Genomic DNA, 23771 nt, shown 5'->3' on the forward strand with positions numbered 1-23771 from the left:
GGGAACCCGGTAACCAGGGGTGGGATAAGCTGGAGAGGGGGAAGGGAGGAGATCTGAATACAGCTTATAGGTCAGAGGATGGATTCCACCTTATCCAGCACGTGACACTTTCAGAGCAAATTCACAGCCATTGCCTAATTTAATACCAACAACACCCATTTAAACAAGCACAGTTATTTCCATTTTTTTTTTCCTAGTAAGAAAACTAAAGCCATTTGGTGACAGAGGCAGAGTTGGAAGTCATGTGTCCAGGAGCGAAAGTTGGCCCTTCAGTTACGTTTTCCGGCAGAGTGGAGTTCACATGGTGCATAGCAAGAATCGCAAACTGCATTTAGATTTAGCTCATCAAAGAGTCAGCGAAGTTGAGGAGCTGGGCTGATGGTCAGTTCAGCTCTGCCAAACTCACCTTGTCGCCTGGGACAGGTGCTTACTCTCTTGGGGCCAGTTTTCCCATCTGTAAAACGCGGAGAGTAGTCCCTCTTCCTCTTGACTTGCCCAGGGCAGGGACCTTAGTCATTCCTCTTTCTACCTAGCTTAGCTCCAGGCCCAGAGGTGAGATGCAATAAGTACCTACTGAATGAATGCTTGACTGACCAAGCCAAAGGCATCATTCAAACATAATTAATTTAGACACTGGTGAAATGCAGAAAGATGACCTCTGCCCATGCCAGGTACGATTTAGGATGGCACAGTCACCTGTGGAAGAACTCGGAGGCCGACTCTCTTCTCTGGTGCCGTCTCCACTTTGCTCACGCGCAGTAGAGCTTCTTAAGTTGTCTTGTATTCAACAGATCAGCCCTCCACTTTCAGCTGAAGGGAAGCTTGAGTTGGCCGTCTCTGAACCACCTTTCCACTTATTGTCACTTACTTACATCTTATACTTAGTCGCTTCCTGTCCTGCCTTATTGCTGGATGGGAGTCCACTGTGAGCCTTCTCTGCAGCTGAATGGTAAGCTCCTGGAGACAGGGACTGGGCATTGCACTTTCCTGGGAGCCCCTGGAGCCCCAACACAAGGCTGTTTACCTACGAAAGAGTGCCTCAGGGGAAACTTCTAGACTGTTCTCCTTCAGCCTGAGTAGTCCCAGGTTTGACTGGGCATGTCTGGGCCCAAGAAACTAGGGTCAGGGGCCTGATGGGGTTTCCCCTGGAGACAAGATGCCTGACGCCTTCAGTAAGGAACAGAAACTGAGAAGCTTTCTCAAGGTCAAGATAGGATGTGCAGAAGAGGGGTGCAGAGGGAGCAGTGTGGGGGCGGCAGGTGCCGACTAGGGCGGACTCCAGGGGACCTGGCACCTGTGCGTTGGTGGGTGGGCTCCCGGAACTAGGCCCTCCCTCTTCTGTGCCTCACTTTCTCAAGTGAGAGAAGGACACGGTTCACCGCGTGGGAGAGCAGAAAACCCTTTGTCGGGTCTCATTGTTCCAGGGAGACCGTGGGGAGGCTGCGCTGGGCATATCCATCGTGGTGCCGCTCACAGGAACTTCCCCCACACCCTGCCGTCCGGCTTTTACCGCCACCCATCCGGCCTCGGCCTGGGCCTCGGCCTCCTCCTCCTCCCCTCCGCGCCTGGCCCCTCGACCCTTCCGCGCCCCCCACACCCTCGCTCCCGGGCACCGCCACCTGCCCTCTCCCTCGGCCTCCGCGCCCCCACCATCCCCGGCTAGCGGGCCTGCTCCCGGCCGCGCGGCGCGCCGGATCGCCCACCCCACAGCGCAAAGCCCTTCCTCCTCCTCCTCCCCGCCCTTCCTCCTCCTGCCCGCCAGTCCCCGGAGTCGGCTCCCCGGCCGTGTGCGCAAGCGTGTCCGGCCCCGTCCCCGCCCCCGCGCGGACCCGCGCCCCCGCCTCCCGGCCCGCGGACTTGTCGGCTCCCAGGCCGGCCCCGCTCCTGGGACAGGGACTGGGCCGAGTGGAGCCGCCGCGCCGCCAGCCGTGCGCCTAGCGGATCGGAGCTGTGCGCCGAACTGTCCTGCCCCGCCCCGCTCCACCCGCGAGGGTGAGTACGCGGCGGCCGGTCCGTGGGGCCCGCGGGGGAGGGCGGGCAGCGCCTCGGGGGCGGCTGCCTGGCCCCCAGCCCGGCGCCGCGGCCAGGGAGGTGGTCGGGCCCAGCACGTGGGCGCAGCGCGGGTCCGGGTCGCGGGGCGGGGGGCGGCCACAGTCCAGGGATCCCTTTCCCTGGACCAGATTTTCGCGGGAAGCCGATTCTCTTCTTTCTCTTGGAGTGAGCAAACAGGACCGTCCTCTTCTCCGGAAAGTTTCTCGCCCCTACCCCTGCGTCGCCACCTTCAGCATCCTCTGAGCCATGTGGTTGTCTCCCACAACTACCCCTATCAAGTCCAGGAGGTCTGTGGGCTGGCTTTGCTGGAGGTGACAGGCTTTGCTGGGTCCATCTGTGTGCAAGAGTCGCAAGGGCGCCAATCTGAGCCCAGAGTTGGGGGTTGCTAGCTGCAGAGCAGGGTGGCCGTGCCCAGGACATCAGGTCCGCGTTGTGGAGATCTTTGGGCCTAGGCCACTGTGCCTCAGAGCTGCCTGGGTGGGCATTGGGGAAGGATGGGCTTGAGGTGAGGGTGGGGTACAGCTGGGGACAGAACCCCTGGGGTTAGCTGTCTGCTATGGGTGCCCCTCTGGGGCCACTGCTGGCAGGGTCCTCCTGGCCAGCCCAGAGCTGCCAACATGTCTGCCAGCACTGCCCCCTCCATTCCCAGTCTTGGGAGCAGGCTCCCTCTCGGCCGTCTGAGGCCTGATGTACTGCCACTGCTTCCTGTTTCACAGAGAGGGGCCTGAGGGCCCGGCTTAGGGGACTCTTGCTGGAGGCTGGGGTTGTGGACAGTGTTCAGGTGCTCAGCTGTGCCTGTTTGACCTCATGGCCACCCACAGGCTGGCACCCCCACTGGCTTCTGGGGGAGGCCTGTACCTCTCACGACCTGAGGGAGGCACAGTGTGGAAGCCAAGTTCAGGCAGACGTATTCTTTGTGGAACCTTGGGAACAGGCCTGGTATGGGCTAAGTTGTCACAAAAGCCACAGACCAATGTCGCTGTCTTCTGAGCTGTGCTCTGCCCCCCGCCTCCTCCAGGCTCTGATCCTGGCATGTGCCAGGGAGATTTTAAATGAGTTGATATGTGTTACATGCTCTGAAAGGTGCCTGCACAGGGGGAGAGGTATGTGTTTGCTGTTCATAGTGTTTCTCTACCCTCTTAGTCTATGAAGCTACCCCACAATTCTAGAGAGGGTCCCTGGGAGGCACCAGCTGTTTAGGGCCTAGAAGTTAACTTCCAGGGCTTTTTCTCTTCTCTGGAAGCTGGTCTGGGAATAACCCCTGCTGAGCTGAGGTGGCCCAGGTCCCTCTGACCTGTTCCCTGTTCTGCTCCTGTCTCAACCAAGATCAGCGCACTGAGTGGGAGATCTTAGGCTGTCCAAGGGGCCCTAGGTCCATCAAGTGGTTGAGGGAGAGCCAGGAGTTGGGGCCAGCCCCCCAGAGTCCAGGTTGACAGGGATTAGCTGGGGAGTGTAGATGGAAGGAAAGTTAGGAAAGTAGAGTGAGAGTCGCCTGCGTGGACTGTGGGCTGAGAGACATCTGCTGCTTGGAGTGGGTTGCTGCTCACAACAGGTCCCCCTTCCCTGTGAGTGGAGGCCCAGGCCAAAGAAGCCCGCAGTGTCTTCTGGGCTGTCTTCCCTTCCCTCCCTCACCCCCTTCCCTACCCAAAGCAGTGACTCACTCCCCACTCCTCAGAAACAGAGTTCCTCGGCCCCTCCACGCTCCCAGCCCTTTTAGACTCTTAGGATCCAGTTTTCCGTGTGGAACCGAGAATCTCCTCCTTTCTGGAATTGTAACAAATCCTGGAAAGGACTCCCCTTCACCAGCAGGAGCAAAGAGGCCAGACCCCCTTTCTCTGCTCCAGCTTAACCTGTGGTTATTCTGTAGTTAACCCACACTGGCCTAGCATCTGTCCTGCACTGGGTGCCAACCCAGGCCCCATCTGGGCACATTCTCTGAGAGGCTATCCCGGTGGAGTATTGTATTCTTCCTTTTAGAGTGGCTCAAAGGCTTGCACCCTCTGCAGTGAGGCAGAGGATCACTCTACCTAGGAATAGTATAAAATGGTTCCAGCCCACAGGGGATGGGGAGCTGCAGCCTCCTGGAAGGGACTCTGCAGATCAGTGTCCCAGAGTCTGAGGGCCAGGCCTGCAGATTGTGACCAAGGCAATCACCAGCACCCAGCTGAGCGCCCTGCAAGATGGACCCTGGTGCGGTGGAGAGGCAAGTCAGGTGGTGAGGGGTGGGGCACTGGAAAGATTACAGGACCGCTCCCTCCCTCCCAGCCTCCCAGCTCCTCGGCTGACCTGTGGATACGCATTCATTCTCTCACCCTCAGGGGCCTCCTTCCTTCTCAAGACTCAGGGCCTCAACCTGAAGCTTTTGGTTCAGGAAATGACTAGGGCAGGTGGGTTTGGGTGGCTGTAGTCATTAGTTGCCTTCTCTCCTTTGTCACCCACTTCCCAGAGGTGCCCAGCACTTCTGCGTGAGTGTTCTGAGTGCCCCCAATGGGCTGCTGGCCGCCCTTGGCTTCAGAATCACCCCTGACCCCTACACATTCTGTGTGTGTGTGTGTGAGTATGAGTGACACTCTTGATTCTACAGATGGAGGAAGTGGACAAATGAAGCTACAAGTGGGAGAGCAGCAGTATGTGCTGCCTGGGCTCCAGCCAGGTGCCACAAGGTTCAGGTTGGTGCTCTCTAGCCCAGTGGGGACTGAGCTCTACTCAGGGGCCACCCTGGGTCTGTTGCTTTTCAGAGTAGGGAAGGGCCATCAGTGTCCAGAGCTGCAGGTATTCTTTTAGTCTCAGCCCCTTGCCTGGGACCTGGAGACCGCCAGCCAGGTCACTGCCCTATGCTGCCCACCCCACCCCCACAAAGCTGTGCTGCAGAAAAATGATGAGATTGCTCTAGAATCTGAAGCCCTGGCTTCTGCCCCAGCCCAGCAGGGAGGAGGGCGCTGCTGCTAGGGCTGAGGTGAGGGGTGGGCCTGGGAGGCCCTCAGTGTCCACCTGGGCCTGGAGTGTGACGAAGACCTGGCTGCAGAGGCCCAGAAGCAGCTGTAGTTGTAGGATCGTCCCTTCCTCCTGCCTGCAGCTTTACTCCAAAGCCGGTGGGTCAGGGGCTCCAGGATCTTGCTTTCCTGCAGAGGACAGTGTGGCTAGAAGAGGACAGGGACCCGTTTGCGGAGTGCTGGGCCAGCACACTCTTCTTTCTGCCTTGGATCCAAACCCTCCTCCAGGGGCTGCAATGCTGGTGCCTTGTGCAGTCTGCCCTCTGTCCGCTGCCCATTGCAGCCTCTGTGAACAACTGTCCTTATGATCAAAAGGGACTTGGCAAATAACAAGGGTAGTTACCATTTATCAATCAAGGGCTTATCAAAAGCCTGGCCCAATAAACTTAAAAAGAGAAAAAGATGTGCTGTAAGCTTCTTGACATCACTTCACGTCAGCCTGCACAGCCCTTTCATTAAGCCCACTTAAAAATGAAGGCGTGGAGGCTTGGAAAGGTTAAACCACTTGGCCAAGGTCACACAGCTCGTAAGCAGCTGAGCTAGGCCTGTTTCCAAAACCTGCACTTTTCAGCCTAGTTATCCGGTGTTCCCAAGCTCATCTTACCTGTTGTGATGGATGAAAAGGCTTGGGGTGTGAGGGGTTTGCTCAAGGCTGCAGTGTGCCGGTGACGAAGGGGGCACACAGACGCCCTGATTCCCAGCCCAGAGCTCCAGGGGGCACGCAGATGCCCTGATTCCCAGCCCAGAGCTCCAGGGGGCACGCAGATGCCCTGTTTCCCAGCCCAGAGCTCCATGTCCTGCCCTCAACCCCACTTCTCGCCCTGCCCATCTTGGCACTCCGTCCCCTGCCCCCTGAGTCCAGGCTCTGGGGTTGTGAACCCTCCTGCAGTGGGCAGGCCAAGGCTCCCCGCTTCTCCCCTCCCCACTCCCACTCCCACTCTGCCGGGGCCCCTCCCAGCCCCCACCTCTCTTGCTTTCCCGCTGGTAATTGCTTCCATCTGGCCCTCCTGCCGGCTCCTATTCCTTTGGAAATGCGGCTCCCCCGGCTGCCTGCCGCCCACATGGCTGCACGGCCTCACTCGGGACACGTGGGGAAGGGGAGGGGCCCTCTGGGATCTGAGCATGGGAACCGGGTCAAGGTGCCTGCTCCTGGTGTCCGGCATCCCCAGATTCCTGCCAGGTGGGAGCACCTTTGCTCCCATGCCCCGTCCTTGCCAGGTTCAAGGGCCAGAGGCTCCTCAAAGCCTGCCTCTCATCCGAGGCAGTGGGGAGCTTTCCTCCCCCACCCCCGCCGGCACAGCACCCACGGCCTGATCCGCCCCTCAGAGGTTGCTCAGGTCAGGAGGGAGGCCTGTTGGAAGGGACAGCAGGGCATGCCCTGGGAACCCACCGCCAAGGGTCATGGGAGGGAAGTGAAGCAGGGCACTCACGGTGGCCGAGGCCGAGGGACCCACCCAGAGCTCTGCACAGGTGAGAATGGAGCCCTTTGGTCCCAAGCGATAGACTCCAAACCAGCAGAATTAGAGACAAAGCTTCAGGTTTTGTCCTGATACAAAATAAAGCTCGCACATGCCAACAGCGTGTTCAATGCTCTGTTGACCCCCTTGTCTCCCACTTTGCCTGGGCTGGGTGGGGAGGGACCAGCATGGTCCTCAGTGTGGCCATCTGGAGATTTTAGTAGCGTGCCTCTGCCTGTGGAGGGGCCAAGTTCCCTGTCATGGAAGATGTTCAGGCATAGACTGGCGACCTTGACAGGGCTGGTCCAGAGGAGATGCAGGCGGCCGGGTCCCCTTTGTGGTATGGAATAGGTGGGGAACTTCTAAGGCATGTTCCTCTCTGAGACTGTAGGGTTTTAGTGTAAGCTCCAGGAACCTGTCTCGCTTGTCTCTGTCTTCCTCATGCCTGGACTGATGTCTAGCAAATAATAAGTGCTCAGTAAATATTGAGTGAATGGCAGATTAGCTCGGCTCTTCTGACTTTGTCTTCACTCTATCCCTCCTTTGCTTCCTCTTTTTCTTGGGACAAAGGGAGGAGAGCTTCCTTTTTGACAGGTGAGCTGTTTGTCAGAGGAGGGCCTGCCCCAGCAGCCTGCTGCCCCCACCCCCCGACCCCGGGGTCTCTTCAGACACCGGAGAGGCAGGCAGGAGCCCCAGGCGGGGAGGGGCATGCCTCTGAGGAGGGCGTCCCCTCCATTGTCAGCTGGTCGCGGCCCTGCTTCTGCCAGCCAGGCCTCCTCAGCCCAGTGCTTGGGTCCTTGCACAGACTGGCTCTAACCTCACCCCCTGGCCCTAACTTCTTATTCGGGGCCAAGAAAGGCACCCCTGGGGGTGGAACCCTCTCTCAGGTGTTATCTCAGCAGTGAGGGCTCAAGAGGAGGGCCTCGCCCCTATTCTTGCTTCAACCCAAACACCTCCACTTTTATTCCTTCTCCATGTTGGGTTTCCACATAAAATTTCATTTGAAACCCATGGGACAGAGGGTTTCTTGGCTTTAAAAATTTTTATTTGAAAACCTCCATTTGGCTCCAGTAGAGACGGTTAGTTTCCCAGTAGCATGCCACATGTGTTCTCACCTCCTCGCCTTTGTGCCCACTGTCCCCCCCATGTGGCTTGGGCACCGTGGGTAGTCAATCACCTTCCTAAATTGCAAGTGTCCTTCAGCATCCAACTCGAGCCTCTGTTGCCTGAAGCCTCCCTGAGCAACCGGCACAGTTGCTTCCTCCTGCACTCCACTCCTCTCAGGTCCCACTCAGGACCTGTGCCGGCGGAGCCCAGAGTGGACCGCAGAGGCGTGCAAGCTGGACCAAAGACAGGTGGGGGGCAGTGCTCCGGCCGGGGGTGGGGCATGATTTGTCTCCTGTTGACAGATTGTATCTTTTTCTCGGCTGCACAGCCTTTCTATAACACGGGGTCCTCGTTTCCTCCTCTGAGAAGCTTAACACTTTTGAACGAGAGCATTTCCTGTAACTTCCCAGTGCCTGGACCCAGTACTTTCTCAGTGCTGGCTGGTGTGTTTTCTGTGATTGGGGGAGCAGACGGGGGCGGGGGTTGGCCAGAGACTGCAGAGTGTCTACCTTCTGGTCCATGCAAGAGGGGCAGGTGGGGCAGGAGCCACTCCTGTTGCCATCCTTTCTCTGCTTCCAGCAATGTGACTTCAGGCAGGTCTCAGATTCGGTTCTCCAGCAGCACGTCTGTTAATCAGGCCAATAGTATCTGCCCACCTCACAGGACTGTGATGACAAGCGAGATCAACATTTGCAAGCTGAAGAGGCCTCAGAGGTTGGCTGATAGCAGACTGTTGGGCAGGCGGGTCCAGCGACTGTCTTACACACCTTGTATCACCAGCACCTGGCACCATGCGGGCACACAGCAGCTGCTTGGGAACGATTTCTTTTTGCAAATGAGGGAGCTGAGGCTCAGAAACTAACTTGCTGTTCAAGATCACAGAACCTCTCTCCCCACCGGGCAGGGGACAGCCTGAGGAGAGACCCACCATCCCACCCCCTACCCCATTGCATTCCTTTCTCTGAGGTCCTGGTGTCATTCAGCCTGTCTGTTCACTCTCCAGGCCCCAAAGATCTGGGATTGTTGAGGCTGAAACCCCTGGGACATGGCTGACACAGGACTGGGTGGGCTCCGATGAGTGCTCTGCTGGTGCCCACCACTGCCCTGCTTCCCCTGGACTGGCTCCATCCACGGGAGGGGGGGGGGGTGTGCTCACGAAGCTGGGGAGCTGTCCCCACAGTGGGGTGGGCCCTTCTCTCCACACGCACTGCCCCCTTCTCCTCCGGTCCCCTCTGTGGTCCTTGTCCTCCTTTTTTTCTTTTTTCCCATCCTTTTCTCCCTTCCTTGCCTTTTCCTCCTTCGGATTTCTCTCACCTCCTTTTTCACTTGTCCCTCTTCTCTCATGTCTGCCTCATCTTCTTTCTCTTCTTTCCCTTCTTGTCCCTCTGCCCCGACCCCACCCAGGCCTCAGCATCTATGTTGTCCTGACAGTGACAGCTGGATGTCAGGGTGGGTGGGACGGGTGCCCTGCAGGTCTGTGCGGGTTTGGGAGCTCCTCCTATTATTGGCAGCTTTGGCATTTTTGAGCAAAATGACTCTCCCAGTGGTTGGGTTTGATGAAGGCACAGTGCCTGCCTGCCTGAGGTACGGACTGCTTTGACCCTTTTTTTTTTCTTTTGAGGAAGATTCGCTCTGAGCTAACATCCACTGCCAATCCTCCTCTTTTTTGCTGAGGAAGACTGGTCCTGAGCTAACATCTGTGCCCATTTTCCTTTACTTTATATGTGAGATGCCTACCACAGCATGGCTTTGCCAGGTGGTGCTGTGTCTGCACCTGGGATCCGAATCAGCGAATCCTGGGCCGCAGAAGCGGAACGTGTGAACTTAACCGCTGCACCACTCGGCCGGCCCCTCTGCTTTGACCTTAAGCTCAGCTCCCTGAGCCCTCATCCCTTCCTTGGACATCTTCCTGGGCAGGAAGGCGGGATCTTGTCTCCAAAGAAGAGCTGGTTGGTGGAGCCTCTGTGGCCTCTGACCTCTGCCCTCCTCCCTCTTCTCTCTAGACCTCGAGCTCTTTGCCCCAGGGTTACCCGCTGGGATGGAGGAGGCTGGCCAGAGCAGGGAAGAGATTTCTGCTCAGACACCTTCCAGGTGAGCAGACACAGCATGCTTCCCTTGGGCTGACTCGTGTGTGTGTGTGCGTGCGTGTGCATGCATGCCGTAAGTTTGCGGATGAGTATGTACACGGGTTGTGTGTGAGAAAGAACAGGCGCATGCATCCATGTGTGGACAAGCACGTGGGGTGCACTTGTGTGGGTCTGCACCCCCCTTCCCCAGGCCTGTCACTGTGCGGCCAGCTCGTAGCCCAGAGCTCTCCTCTATGGTTTTTGTGACCCTGGCTTTGCAATGTGGCTTTGTTCTGTCTTGGGGATCAGCTGGTCCCCTGCTGTGGTCCCACGCAGTGGTGACTGATCCCTGGCCACCCATTCAGCTGCCTGGGGGCCCTGGGGCCAGTGTTTGCCCCCCACCTCCCCAAATGGAGCCATGTGGGGGCTTCCTGCTCGGAGTCTCAACCCTGCCAAGGCGGAGGGAATGGGGAACAGCTGCGTTGGCCGATTCCGGCTCTGATTCCGGCTCCGTATGGATTTGGTTTGACAACAAAGCTCCCTCTGTGTGTTCTCAGGCCCCTTACATAAGCCAGGGGGTGGAGGAAGGGGGTGGGGAGACAGGCAGGAGGAGGTGGAGATGGGGACAAGGAGATACAAGATGGGATGGCTGGAAAGAGGACAGAGACCAGGAGGAGAGGAGAGCGAGAGAGGGAGACCACTGAGAAAACCAGAGAGCAGGAAGAGGGAGGAGAAAAAAATGTGTGTCTTGACCCTCCAAGTCTGCTTCCTGCCTGGGATTGGGAAGGAGATGATCTCCAGGCCTTCTGACCTTTACCCTGTTGGGTCCTTGTCTTCCTCTCCTTGAGCCCCACCTGCCAGCCCTGGACCTGCTGGGGAGGGGGCTGCAGGACCTGTCTTGGAGGGAGGCTGTCCTTAACCCCAGCCTGTAACTGGACACATTCCATAAAGATGGGAATCGTTCTCCTTCCTTGTACTTGGACTTTTCTGCACTCCTCCCAGGCCACAGGCCTGGCTCCAGAAGCCCCTCTGGCCACCCTGTTTGTAGTGCTGCTGAGCAGTGGCCTAAGGCAGCCTTTCCCTGGACCCTGTCAGGCTGCCCCCAAGACCCCCCAGCTCATTCACCCAAGCTCTGGGCCAGGACCTCCCCCAGTGCCAGACCCTCAGCCCACCCCCTTCAGAGGCCCTGTGGCCCTGGTCCCTGCACTCCCCCTCGCTCAGTAATCAGACATTCTCTTCTCACCATCACTGTCCCTGCAGCTGTCCAAATAGAGTGAGAAGAAAATGTTCTCTTTCCGGAACAGCTGGACTGACAGGCCGGGAAGGCCAGGTGAGCTGGCCAGGCTTGGGTGTGTTCTTGGGGGCGGGAGGTACCCTGTCCCAGGGCCCTGATCTTGTCAGCTCCTAGGCCAGGAGGGTCGGTGGGCCTCCGACCTCTCCCACCTTCAGATGGGCCAGGGCCTCTGTGAAGGCTTGGTCTACTGGGATTCCTCAGGGTCTGCATCTTCTCTGTGCCTCAGTTTCTCTGAGACATTTTCTGGCACCAGGCATCCATGGTAGAGCCCCTGGTAGTGGCAGTGCTTGCACCCAGGCTGCAGGGGATTAGAGGGCTGTGGTCTTCCAACTTGAGAACGAGGATGGCTCTTAAAAGGGCAGGGAGGAGGAGCTTCTCCAGGTTTTCCTGGGCATGAGTGACAGAGAACCCAGGGTTCTGGCACTTGGCTTGACCCCTGCCATTGCCCTCAGTTAGGTTTAGGATGTCTGCCCTGGGGATATCCTCTAGGACCCTGGCCAGCAGCTCTGTGGAATGGTGGTGTGGGCAAGGCCCAGACCTGCTGAACCAGCCATAAACCCCGGAAACCTTGGTCCCCAGGCCCAGGTCCTCAGGCCTTGAGTGGCCTGGGTCTTGCTTCCCTCCACCTCCCCGGGTCTGGGTGCCGGTCTGATCCTGAAATTGCTAATGCCCTGGGGCTTGAGCCCAGAAGGTCTGAGCCAGTGGGTGTGGCAGCTGTGGGAGGGCCTAGAAGTTGCCAGGATTTGTGTGCTGGTGGGACTGGAGGACAGTCCCTCTCACCCAGATCAAGATTAGGTGCAGGTGCAGAGAGGCCGGGACGGGCCAGAAAGATGGTGAGTGAGCACTGTGAGGGCGCAGGGCGGGAGTGCCCCAACTCGGGTTGCGGCCACACGCTGCCCCAGGACACTCCCCTGCCCCTCTGGGGACACCCCAGTGAGGCTGTGTATCTTCCTCCCATTTGCTTTCCCGCAGGCCCCCTCCCCCGCAACCTACCTCCCCAAATACCTCTGAGCAGGGCAGGAGCGGGGCTCTCTTCCTGGGAGCTGGGAGCCCAGGGCTCCCCTTTACCTAACTTTTGGAGGTGAAGAAATCCCCAGAGGGCTGGCTTAGCCACTCCCCGCTCCTCTTGACGCTCCAGGCTCCCTGGCCCATAGCTCCAGGGACCTGCAACCTGACAAACAAACTCTGAAGGAAGCTGGTAGACCAGAGGGCAGGCAGAGCAGCAGCAGCAGCTGAGCAGTGCCCTGCACCCAGAGGGATGGGGGATGAGAGCGCCCCGGCAGAGGGGGCCCAGCAGGCCCCAGAAGCTGTATGTTGGCCCGTGGGGCGGGGGTGGGGGGGGGCAGGGAAGGAGGAGGAGCGAGGGGTGTGTGCGTGTGTGGGTGTGTGCGTAGGGGTCACCACGTTCCTGTGTGCTTCCAGCTTTGCTGTGGGATGTATTCGTGCCTGTGTTTGAGCAGGGATCCATGTGTTGTGTACAGAGATGCGTTTGTAGGGTTTTGACACAGGAGGGTCTGAGTGGGCCAGAGCAGGATTGGCCTGAGACAGGGCTCAGAGTACTTTCCTGGTGCTTCCTGGCTCTGGGGTGTGGATGGGGCTGTGGGGGCTCAGACACGTTTCCTCCACATTTTGCCTGTGGGGGCTGGGTGAGCCTTGGGGCAGAGGTGGCCCTGGGTCATCTCTGGTAACCTGAACATCAGCCAGCCGTCCAGCCAGCATTCCCACCTGCTCTGCCCTGCAGAGGGACCGTTGCTCAGCTTGGAGGGTCTCACCTTCCCCAGCAGTACCTAGGTTGCTAGCCACTCTTCCCCTTCTCTCATCTTAACCTTTACTTGGAGGAGAGTTGTAAATCACTGGAAAATCTTACTGATGGGAAACACCCTCAGAAGGGCCTCTCTCACCAGCTTCTCTGTTCCCAGGGGACAGGCTGATGTAGGAAATAGAGGTCTTGATTTTCTTTCTCTTCTAGAGACCCAACCCTGGATGCCACACTGCCCTCCCCACCACCAGCAGGCACAGCACTCCTCTTTTTCCCTAATCCTACCCTTAGCTCCTCTAACCCTATTGGGCCCCTAAGAGGAATTCGAGAATCAACCCTCCCCTGCTGACACAACCTCTGGAACCTCCTTGTTCCAGAACCAGCGTTGCAGGTCAGTTTGCATCGCAGTGCTGACCAGAGGTTCTGGTGAGGGAAGGAGGGAGGTTGAAGTCCTGCAGAAGTGAGGGTCCCTATTGGAACTAGGGGCCAGCGGGGAGGGGTTTCTGTGCCTGAGTCCCTGCTGCTCCCAGATGCTCCAAAGCATAGCCATGCTGATAAGCTGCCATTCATGGGCCAGAGCTGGAATTTTGTCCTCCTCTGTAGGCATTCCAGGACTGAACCGTGCCCTGCACTGTCCCTGCTCGGGGACTTTGGGAGTACCTGCTCTGGAGAGGGGACATTAACTAGCAGAGGGAACATCACTCTGGAAATAAGGCACCGCTCAAGTGAAGCGGGTACTTCCTCTGGGCTGCTGTGGAGAGGGCACATCTCTGCCCCGGCTGCGGGTCTGCCGCCCAGCCCCACTGGGATGGCTGTCAGCTGGAACTGATGAAGCGCCGGGGCACCTTCTCGGGGAGATGCTGCACCCGGAAAGAGAGAGAGCAGCTTCTTCAGTGAGGCCGCCTCCCTCGCCCCCACCCTGTGCTCCTCCCCACCCCAGCGGTGCACCCTGAGTCCGGCCAGGATATGGGATCCACATTTAGTGCAGGGGGGTGGCAGTGCCCCTCCCTCTCTCCCTGGGCAGCTGTGTGTGACGCGTGTAGAGTGTATAGCAGACCCAGCGGCCAGGAGGAGAGGTGAGTGTGGTTGTGATTGTGGTAGCTGGTAGGAGCTGGGGTTGCGGACCCCTCTCTTTGCTGGGATGGGGCAGACCCTGAGCAGAGAGGGGCTGCCACGCGCTGGGGGACACCTAGACCAGGAGTCACCTTCAGCTCCCGGTGGCCGAGTGCTTGCCCTGGGCCCGGCACGGACTAAGGCTGTGGGCTTTCAGTCCTGGGATGTGTTTCGAGGCTCTCATGCCTCCCAGAACATGCTCTTGCCTCCTGCATCTCACAGATGAGGAATCTGAGGCTCTGAGAGATGTAGGACCTTGTCAGGGTTACTGGGCCCATGACCAGAGAGTCCAGATGGACCCCAGACAGCCTGCCCCAAGTCAGTGGGTGCTATGAGTGTAGGGGTTCTGAGCGGTTCAGGCTGCTTGAATTTTTTATTCCTGGCTCTGCCACTTTCCAGCTGTCTGACCTTGGGGCTCTTAATTTAATCTCTCTGTGCCTCAGTTTCCTCATCTGTAAATCAGAATAAAAGAGGACTACCACATAGTGTTTTACAAATTCAATGGGATTATGCACAAAACCGCAGAACAGCCCCAGGGATCTCTTAGAGATGAATCCTGAGTATCACTCCTCTGTTAATACCCTCCAAAGACTTCTCATGGGAGCTTGAATAAAGGCCAAGCTCCCGGGGTGGCCTGTGATGTCCTGCACCACCTGGCCCACTTGGCCTCCCTGGCACCACCGTCGGCCCTTCCTTGCTGTCTCCAGTTACTTTGGGCTTGTTTTTGTTCCTTACATCTAACAAGCCTCAGGGTCTTTGTTCTTTTCTCAATCTGGAACCTTCTGCCCATCTGCCCTGCCTTCCCCCATCTTTGGCCGCTTTTCATTTAGGTCTGAGGTCAGGAGTCAGCTCCTGGGAGACCTGCTGACTCACCGGCCCCAAGGAGCTGCCCCATGTGTCCTGGCTCTTCAGCCCTGTTTGGTTGGCCTCACAGTATGTGTCATCACCGCAGTATCTTATTCATTTATTTATCTATCACATATTGCTCCCCACCTACTCCACACCCCGGGAGCACAGCGCTGTTACCTTGTTTACTGCTGCAGTGAGGTGCTTGAGGCGGTACCCTGAACGCGGGGGGCCTGCAGTCCATCGGTTCCTGTCTCTGCTGTCCTGCCCAGCCTCACCATGTCCCCAGAGGCCTTGGGACAGGGCTCTTCTTCCTGACAAGCCCTTCTCAGGAGGAAGCAGGGGAGGAGGGAGGTTGGCTCTCCTGGGCCCACACAGGGTTAGTCCTCGGGGTGGCCTCTCTTAGAGTGTTGCCCAGCTGCCCTAGATTTAGGAAGTGGGTTCCCATGGGCCAAAGAGGGTGGGAGTCAGTTCCACAGAAACCACACCTGCCAGTAAAGAGGTATTCTTGTGAGGTCAGAGGAAATGATACACAGAAAAAGAAATTCAGATGGGCTGACTGTGCCAGCTTCCCCAGGGCTGCTTCTGGCAACCCCCCATCTGTGCACACCCAGATCTTTGCACTGGGCTCTTTTAAACTTGGTGAGGAGAGGAGGCTTAAACTGCTCTTTGCTAAGTGATGTTGCTGCTAGCCCATACAGAGCTTCTGTGCAATTGGACACAGCCCTGCGCCAGGGTGAATGGTTTGAAGCAGAAGGAGAGTGGAATTTCAGCCCCCGTTCACCCTTAGGCCTGGCTGTGCACGCCCAGTGTGCATAACTGTGCCCTGTGGCCCTGCCCCTGCCAGTCCCTATCCATGGAGTGGGACATAACGAGGGACCAGAGGGCCTGTGTCCACTGGATCTTTGAGAGGGGCAGGTGGTGTGTCCACTTCTCCATGATAATGATCCTGAGAGCTGCTCCTCCTTGGCGTATTCACCACCCCAGGACTAGGCAGTGCCTGGTTTTTATCCCCGTTTGACGCGGCAGAAAACCTGAGACCTGGAGAGGGACTTGTCCAACACTCACACTGCTAGTGAGCAGTGCGTCGGGAATTCAGGTCCAGGTGTGAGACTCCAGAGTTTATATTCCTTGTTTTTAGTCTTTTTTTCTTTTAGCTGAAAGTACATCACAGTCACCAGTTTAAAAAAGTTCAACATACAAAAGGGTATTTGATAAAAAAGAAAGTCTTTCTCCCATTCTAGACCCCGTCCCCAGGGCTGTCCTCTTGAGAGGTAGCCACCTTAGTTTCTTCTGTATCCTTCCAAGTACTCTGTTGCTATGCAGCTGTGGCCATAAGTGTCTTGTAAAAGCACATTTGGAGGTGTACATAACACTGTGATCCATTTTCTTAAATTTTTTAAAATTTTTAAAATTGAGTAATATCCTTGGGAGATGCTTTGGTAGCAACATGCATAGATTTGCATTGTTTTCCACAGCTGTATAATGTTCCATTGTCTGTGTAGCGATGCATCTGGACAGGTCTCTGGATAGATTTTCAAGTTGTTTCCATCTTTTGCTGTCATAAACACTTCTGGCTATAAAGATCTTGATAGAAAAGTTGATGCACCTGTAGGAGACTTTTCTGTGGAATAAACTTTTAGCAATGGAATTTCCAGGCTAAAGGGGACTTTGGTAGATATTGCCAAATCACTTCTAAAAAGGTCGCCCTGGTTTTCACTTCCACCACTGATCTGTGAGACGGCCCATTCCCCCGCCTCCGTGAGCACTGTGGGCTCTCCGGCCTCTGGAGCTTTGCTGTCAAGATCGGTGAAGAATTAGTCTTCCCTCTGTGCCATTATATTTTTTATTGTAAACTGCATATTGATGTCCATAGCCCATTTCTCTATTTCATTTGTTGACTTTTTTCTTATTGTTTGTATGATCACATTATAGGCGAAGGGAGTTCACTGGTCTGTTAAACGTGTATTGCAAATATTTTCCCAGTTTGTCATTTGTCTTTTAACTGTTCATTTTTCTCTCCCCCGCCCGGCCCCACATTTCTTAAATCTTTAATTTGTTGAATTTATCCATCTTTTCTTTTATAGGCTCTAAATTTTTGTCTTAAAATCTGTACTCCTTCTTTTATTTTCAATATAAAAATATTTCAAAATATTAAAGATAATACAATCCCATGTGACAATCAACCAGATTTACAGATGTTAACTTTTTCCCATATTATGTCAGATATTCTTAATGAAATATTAGAAGAATAGAATTAAGCCCTGCCCCCACAATCCCTCCCAGTCTCTTTCATCTCTTCCTAGAATGTAATACTCACCAAAAGTTGGGTGATTCTTCCATTTTTTTTTATTCTTTTAGCTCACACACACTATATATATAGTGTTGTTTTGTGTATTTTTAAAGTTAATGGAATCATACTGTATGTATCTTTTTACAACACTTTGTAAAAACTTACCATGTTTTCCAGTTTATCCAAATTGATCCGTATAGATTAATTTCTTCAGTTTAAATGGCTGGTTAGTATTCACTTGTATGAATGTACCACGGCTCATTCACAGTATTTTCCCTCCACTCCTAGACATTTAAGATATTTCCATCCTTCTGCTGTTGCCACAGTGCTACAGTAAACATACTTAATAGATGTACACATACAAGGGTGAATTACTTTGGGCTGTGCCTGGACTTCGATTTATTGGGATGTAAATTGCACCAGTTCAGCTTTAATAGGTAACTGTGAATTGCTCTCCGAAGCCTTTATATTAGTGAACTCCTACCAGCAACGTGCAAGAAATCCTTTTCGGTTGTGATCGGCACTGCGCTCCTTGCTTAGTGGTGAGGTTGAACATCATTTCATGTTCATTAGATGCTTAGGTGTAATCTGTGATTTGCCTTTTTTTGTCTTTTGCTTTGTTCTCTTTGCTTCCTTGGTCTTTTTCTTAGTGATTTGAAGGAATACTGATATATCAAAGTACTTGTTGATTATATGCCTTATCGGTGACTGGTCCAAGGCCAAAACTCTTAGCACTAGCACCGCTGTCTCTGGCCGTGGCTGAGCTGCTTTGCCAGGTTCTGTTCTGCAGAGGGGGCACTGTTTAAGAGAGGGATCTGATCGGGGGGCTGGGCACCTTCTCTGGGAGATGCTGCACCCAGAAAGAGAGAGAGCAGCTTCTCCACAGGGGTCTCCTCCCTCTCCCCCACCCTGAGCTCCTCTCCACCCCAGTGGTGCACCCTGAGTCTGGCCAGGATGTGGGATCCGAGTTTAGTGCAGGGGGGTGGTACTGCCCCTCTCTCTCTCCCTGGGCAGCTGCGTGTGACCCGTGTAGAGTGTGCAGTGGACCCAGCGGCCAGGAGGAGAGGTGAGTGTGGTTGTGATTGTGGTAGCTGGTAGGAGCTGGGGTTGCGGACCCCTCTCTTTGCTGGGATGGGGCAGACCCTGAGCGGAGAGGGGCTGCTATGCGCTGGGGGACACCTAGACCAGGAGTCACCTTCAGCTCCCGGTGGCCGAGTGCTTGCCCTGGGCCCGGCACGGACTAAGGCTGTGGGCTTTCAGTCCTGGGATGTGTTTCGAGGCTCTCATGCCTCCCAGAACATGCTCTTGCCTCCTGCATCTCACAGATGAGGAATCTGAGGCTCTGAGAGATGTAGGACCTTGTCCGGGGACACCTGGCCCCTGACTGCAAAGGCTGGGTTGGACTTCAGGTCAATGTCTAGACCCTTTTCCTCTGCCTCCAGGAGGCCAAAGGTGCTTTAAGGTCTGGAGACTGGTGGCTTCCTGGTAATAGAGCATCTTCAAGCCTGTAGCTCTCCTGCGACCACATGGGGTTCATTTGTTGACATCAGCTTGTGGTATGGTCCAGCAACCTTGATTAAAATTAGTCGAAGAGCTGGTGATGGCCAATTCTACAGAAACCATACTTTCTTGGTAACAAGGGTGTACTTGTGAGCACAGCGACGTGTTTGGCAAAGGGTCGGGCACTTGCTGGCTCTGCCAGCTCCCAAACTGAGCCTCTAGCAAGCCCTTGGCACCTTGTATGCCCAGGTCTTTACGAAATAAGGGTCTGGGTTGTTTTAACTTGATGAAGCTTCCTGTTCCCACTTGTTCTGCTCCTTTGCTCCTTCATTTAGACATCTGTCCATTTCAGTATTTGTCAGTTACCTGCTGTGCATCAGGTGTTACGTTTGGTGCTGGAGATACTGTAGGCACAAGAAGTGCCTGTTTTCTTGGGGCATACAGTCTCGTGAGTACAGGAGACAGTGTGGTGTAACTGTGCTAAGGAGATTAAACAGGTAACGTGGCGAGACAGGCTGTGGGGAGTGAGGAGGTTTCGAGATTGGGTAGTCTGGGGCCCCGTGCTGGGGGAAGCATGGAAGGGAGAGTGGCCATGGTGTGGGGGGCTGGGAGGGAGGGCTGGGCTTGGGTCCCAGCAATGATTCCACATCCGCCAATGTTATACTGCAGTCAACCCCTGCCTGACGAGGACTCAGGTGTGACATGTTGGCACTGACCCCACCTCTGCCCTGCTTCCATTCTCAAGTGGGGGTCAGAGTGTGGATGGGGGCATGTAGGCTGAAACTCTCATCTTTGGGTGGGGGAGGGTGTGTTTAATAGGAAGTGCTGGGGAGGCTAGAGGTCAGCCAGGACTTTCTCAGTCAATTGTGCATAGTGTGAGGTTCAGTCTGTGCTTCTGTGCTTTTGGTCACAGAACAGACTGACTGAAAAATGGTGTTTTTTTAATGATGTTTTAATCCACCCCCCATTCCACATAGTTGCAGCTTTTGGGTTCCACCTAGCACACGAAGATGGAGTACTGGTGAGAGTTACTATTCACTGAGCATTTCTCACTTCCTTACCTACGTTATCTGGTTAACCACCACAGCGAAACTATGGCAGGGACTCTTTACCTCCATTTTACAGAGTGGGTGGCTGAGGCTTAGGGATGCTAAGTGGTCTCCCCAAAGTCACACGTCTGGCAAGCATCAGAGGCAGGGTTCGGTTCCAGTAGCCAGTCCCCCGGCACAGCTCTTGGCCAGAGGAGCAGAGAAGGCTGTGGTGAGCTAGTTCCATGTGACCTGTTGCCAAGCCAACGTGGCTGTCTGCGGGGGCCAGGGCAAGGTGCCGTGTGCGAGGCATATCCACCAGGCCAGTCCTGTGCAGGCAATGGGGCAAGGTGCCCGCGTCAGGAAGAGGTTGGGTGTGGGCAGAGTAGAGGTTGGCCTGATGGATCAGGTGGCAATGTCACCTTGAACTGTGCCTCCACACCCAGAGCCCTGACAGCCCAGGCGGACGTGGATGGCGGCCAGGGAGGAGGGAGGTCCCCTCGATTCTGACACACTTGAGACCTTAGGACAGTACTCCCTGTGCCTGTGAATCAGAATGACCTCAGACACCTCAGAGCCCTGATTCACCCTCCTGAAGTGGAGTCCAGGAAGCACGGGCAGCTTAATAAACCCTCCAGGTGCTTCCACTGGGGTCTCCAAGATTTTCTAGCCCAGCGCTGCCCAATGGAAATGCAATGGAAACCACAAATGCAAGCCACATATGTAATTTTAAATTAAAAAAATGTTAATTTAGCCATATTTTTAAAAAGTAAAAATAAACAGGTGAAATTAACTTTAATATTTTTAACCCAATATAGCCAAAATATTATTTTAATGTGTTATCACTATAAATAATTTTTAGGTGATGGTTTACTTTTTTTTGTGCTAAGTCTTTGAAATCAAGTATGTGTTTCCACATATAGCACACCTCGTTGTGGACCATCCACACTGCAGGTACTCCACAGCCACATGTGGCTGGCGGCCACCATATGGGACAGGGCAGGGTTCATGCCGCCCACCACTTTCAGAAGAGGCATCTGGACACCAGAGAAGGGAGGGGACTGGCCACACTGGTGGTGAGCTGGGTTCAAGCTCCAATTCCAGTAGTGCCTTTATCTTTGGCTCCTTGGGGCCAAATTCGTCGGCTCCTGGGTGAAAGGTATGAGGAGGGAAACGTACCCTGGAGCCTCTGCCCAGGAAGCTGGGGCAGGTCCTCTGCTGCACCAGAGTTTTCCTTTCTTTATCCTGGGCATAAGCTTGTACTGTTGATTCTCTCCCCTGTCACACCACATCAGCTTTCTTACCCGGGGAATGGAATTCAAAGCTTCCGCCCCACCCCAGCAGACAGCAGAAGTATGATTTTTCAAGTGGCCCCTGTGGTGTCTTGTGACTGGCAGCTGATACAATGTCTCTATACAGGAGGCTGAACTGCCAGGCTGTTTGGGTTGCCTCGTGGTAGGGGGGTGTAGCCTGTGGACCCCAATGGTGGGGAACAGAGAGGCTTCTTGTGCCGCAGTGGGAAGCATATCCGGCCCCTTTTCCTCCAAGCCTGGATAACCAGGGAGACACCCGCATGCACCCACTCGTGGGCCTGGAGGCAGGTGGTCCGTGACTGTGTCCTCTGCTGCCTCACGTGAGCCTCTGGCCTGGGCGAGCCTCGCTCCCCACCGGGCATGCTGTGGTCACGCTGTGCTGTTCACTGATGGAGAGAGGGCACAGTCTGCCTGCCCTGTCCAGATAGGGGCTGTGCCAGAGGGGCTGGAGCGGGAATCGGACCTATTATTGTTGCCTCTTTCCCTCTTGCTCCCCTTCCTTGTAGCAGTAACATCCCCGACAAATAGATCCATTTATTAAGTCAACAAATTTGCATTGAGAGCCTGCGGTGTGCCAGTCACTAGTCTAGACATTGGTGATAGAGCCACAAACAAAACAACAGAAAATTTTTGCAAGCCAGGGAAGGGATCTGAGACGTCGGGTGTGTGTGGAATTTTTGATGGGAGGTGAGAGGGTGAGTAAAGAGCTGAATGAGTAGCCGTCCAGCCTGTGTCTAGGGGAAAAGCATTCCAGGCTGAGAGAACAGCCCACAGGAGGGGGTGTGCCTGCCTAATCAAGAAATGGTGGGGCCCGTGTGGGTGGAGCCGAAGAAGTAGGGGGAGAGTTGGGAAAGGAGGGCAGAGAGGGGCTGGCCGGCGGATCACCTGCATTCTTACAGGTCCAAGCAAGGCCTCAGCTTTTCTCTCTGTGTACATGGGGGGCCCACGGAGGGCTTTTGAGCTGAGGAGAAGTGATTGAGATGATTGATCTGTTCTAGAGAACTGCAGTTAGTTCACCATCTGCACCCAAGAGTGATGGAAGTCGATGGTAACCCCACAGCAGAACTCCCATGGCCTGTGTCCTCATCTTGCCTTACTTAGCAGTCGTATTAACACCATGAAATTCACAGTCCAGCTTGGTCGCCCTGGGATGTTAGCAGCAGACTCTAAGCTGAGAGAAATTGCCGTGAGTTAGCTGACGCCTCTGAGATTCGCACACTTCGACAGGCTGGAAATGTGGCCCTAGGTTCCTGAGCTGGAATGTGTGTAAGCGGATGTAGCGCAGTGCTGCTCTTAGATTCAAAAAGGTAGCCACACAAGTTCAGGGCCTGGGAGACCTCGCTTACCAGCTGAGGGATGTCACTGCCAGCGCCAACGGTTGACAGGACTGTAAGAAAATGAACCCAGCCTGAGACAGTGCTCAGGAAGTCTGGTGTCCAGATGGCAGGCACTAGTCATCCTGTGAGTACAGCTGCGTGCCTTGAAAACATGCTGGCGAGCTGCCAGAGCGGCCCCAGGCCTGTGGGGGCTGTGGGGGCCAGAAACCCTGTTTCCCGAGGCAGCCTCCCTGGGAAGGAGCGCGGGAGGCTCCTTATGGCCGTTGTAAGACTCGAAGGACTTGAGGTGATGGAGGGTCGATCTCCTCTAGTTGCTCCCAAGGCAGCAGGTGGGCAATCTAGGGGTCCTGAAGTCTGGGAACCATTTTATCACAGGGTGGTTTTGAGGCAGGGGTTTTGGGGGTGTGGGCTCTGGAGCTGAGCAGCCTGAGTTCCATCCCTCCTGTCACTAGCTGTGTGACCCTGGGCAAGTTGCTGACCCTCTTTGCACCTCAGCTCCCTCTCTCCACAGGGGAGGTAATCATAGTGTTTAACTCAGACGGTTGTGAAGTCATACTTGGACGGCCCTTCAAAGTGTCTAGCAGAGTAGTTCTCAACATTTGGTAATGTCTGCAGACATTTTGGGTGTCACAGCTGAGGAGTGAGGGGGTCCTACCAGCATCTAGGGGGTAGAGGTCAATGATGCTGCCAGGACAGGCCCCCACAACACTCTCATCTGGTCCCCAAAGCAATGGTGATGAAGTTGAGGCCCCTGGTGTCACACATAGTAAGTGCACAATACGTTTCAGTTATTAATAAGGGATGTGATACATTTTTGATTGTGTCAGATGTTTATAAAACATCTGCTAAATTCTAGGCACTATAATAGAGTCTGGAGATATAAAGAAGTCCTGGACCACAGAGGTCGTAGTCTCATGGGCAAGATATGAAAACACAGAACTAATTATATAATATAACATTATATTATGTGATGAAGCATCTTGTATATTCCAGGTACTCTGACAGACTCTTGCTATAAACAAGTCTCCAGTTTCAGAGGTCAGAGGATAGTGAGGAAGACATGAAAAGCAGTAATTATGAGGCATGAAATTATATTATCTAAGTGCTAAAGTCAAGAAATAAACAATATTTTGTGGGAACAAAAACATCAGTTGCTTAGAGATGTCAGAAAAGATTTCATGGAGGAGGGGCCATTTGAGCCGATGCTGCAGAAGGAGGCAAACAGGGTGGGGAGGGACTTCCAGATGGAGGAAGGCCTGTGCCAAGGTGGGGCACGTGGAAGGAAAAAGTGGCTCCCGTACTGTGCTCCGGAAGAGGGTGGGAGTTGCACCTGCAGAGCATGTGGCTCAAGTTCAAAGGGCCCTGGTAGCGTCAGAGGAGCTTCGGCTTTTCATTTCCACAGTGGGGACCAATTGAAGCAGGAGGGTGGTCTGACCCAGGTTGTTTCTTAGAAAGATGCCACATTGGCAGTTCCGGAGGAGGGGCTCGAGTGAGAGGAGACTTGTGGTAAAGAGAACAGTCAGGAAGCAGACAACTTGGGGTGGGATCTAGAATCAGTCTGTGGCTCGAGAAGAGGAGATGGAGGGCTGCGTTCAGAAGCGTTTCAGAGGCTC

The 23771-nt window shown here is 54.9% G+C and overlaps 1 protein-coding gene across 11 annotated transcripts in view; it reads left to right on the top strand.

Moving 5' to 3' along the window:
• Nucleotides 1-1347: 1347 nt before the first annotated feature.
• Nucleotides 1348-23771, top strand: part of ST3GAL4 (ST3 beta-galactoside alpha-2,3-sialyltransferase 4) — a 34627-nt gene continuing 12203 nt past the window's right edge. The window contains exons 1-3 of one of the 11 annotated variants that reach the window (XM_023645111.2): nt 1348-1992; nt 9613-9700; nt 10936-11005. In XM_023645111.2, coding sequence (XP_023500879.1) covers nt 9648-9700; nt 10936-11005 — 123 coding nt within the window. In that variant the 5' untranslated portion in view covers nt 1348-1992; nt 9613-9647. Of the gene's footprint in view, nt 1993-9612; nt 9701-10935; nt 11006-11994; nt 12279-17348; nt 17523-17993; nt 18047-23771 lie in introns of those variants that run through there. The other 10 variants (XM_023645112.2, XM_023645115.2, XM_023645113.2 and 7 more) reach the window with 10 other exon arrangements.

This window comes from Equus caballus, chromosome 7 (genome assembly GCF_041296265.1).
Source record: "Equus caballus isolate H_3958 breed thoroughbred chromosome 7, TB-T2T, whole genome shotgun sequence".
In the NCBI taxonomy this organism is placed as follows: domain Eukaryota; kingdom Metazoa; phylum Chordata; class Mammalia; order Perissodactyla; family Equidae; genus Equus; species Equus caballus.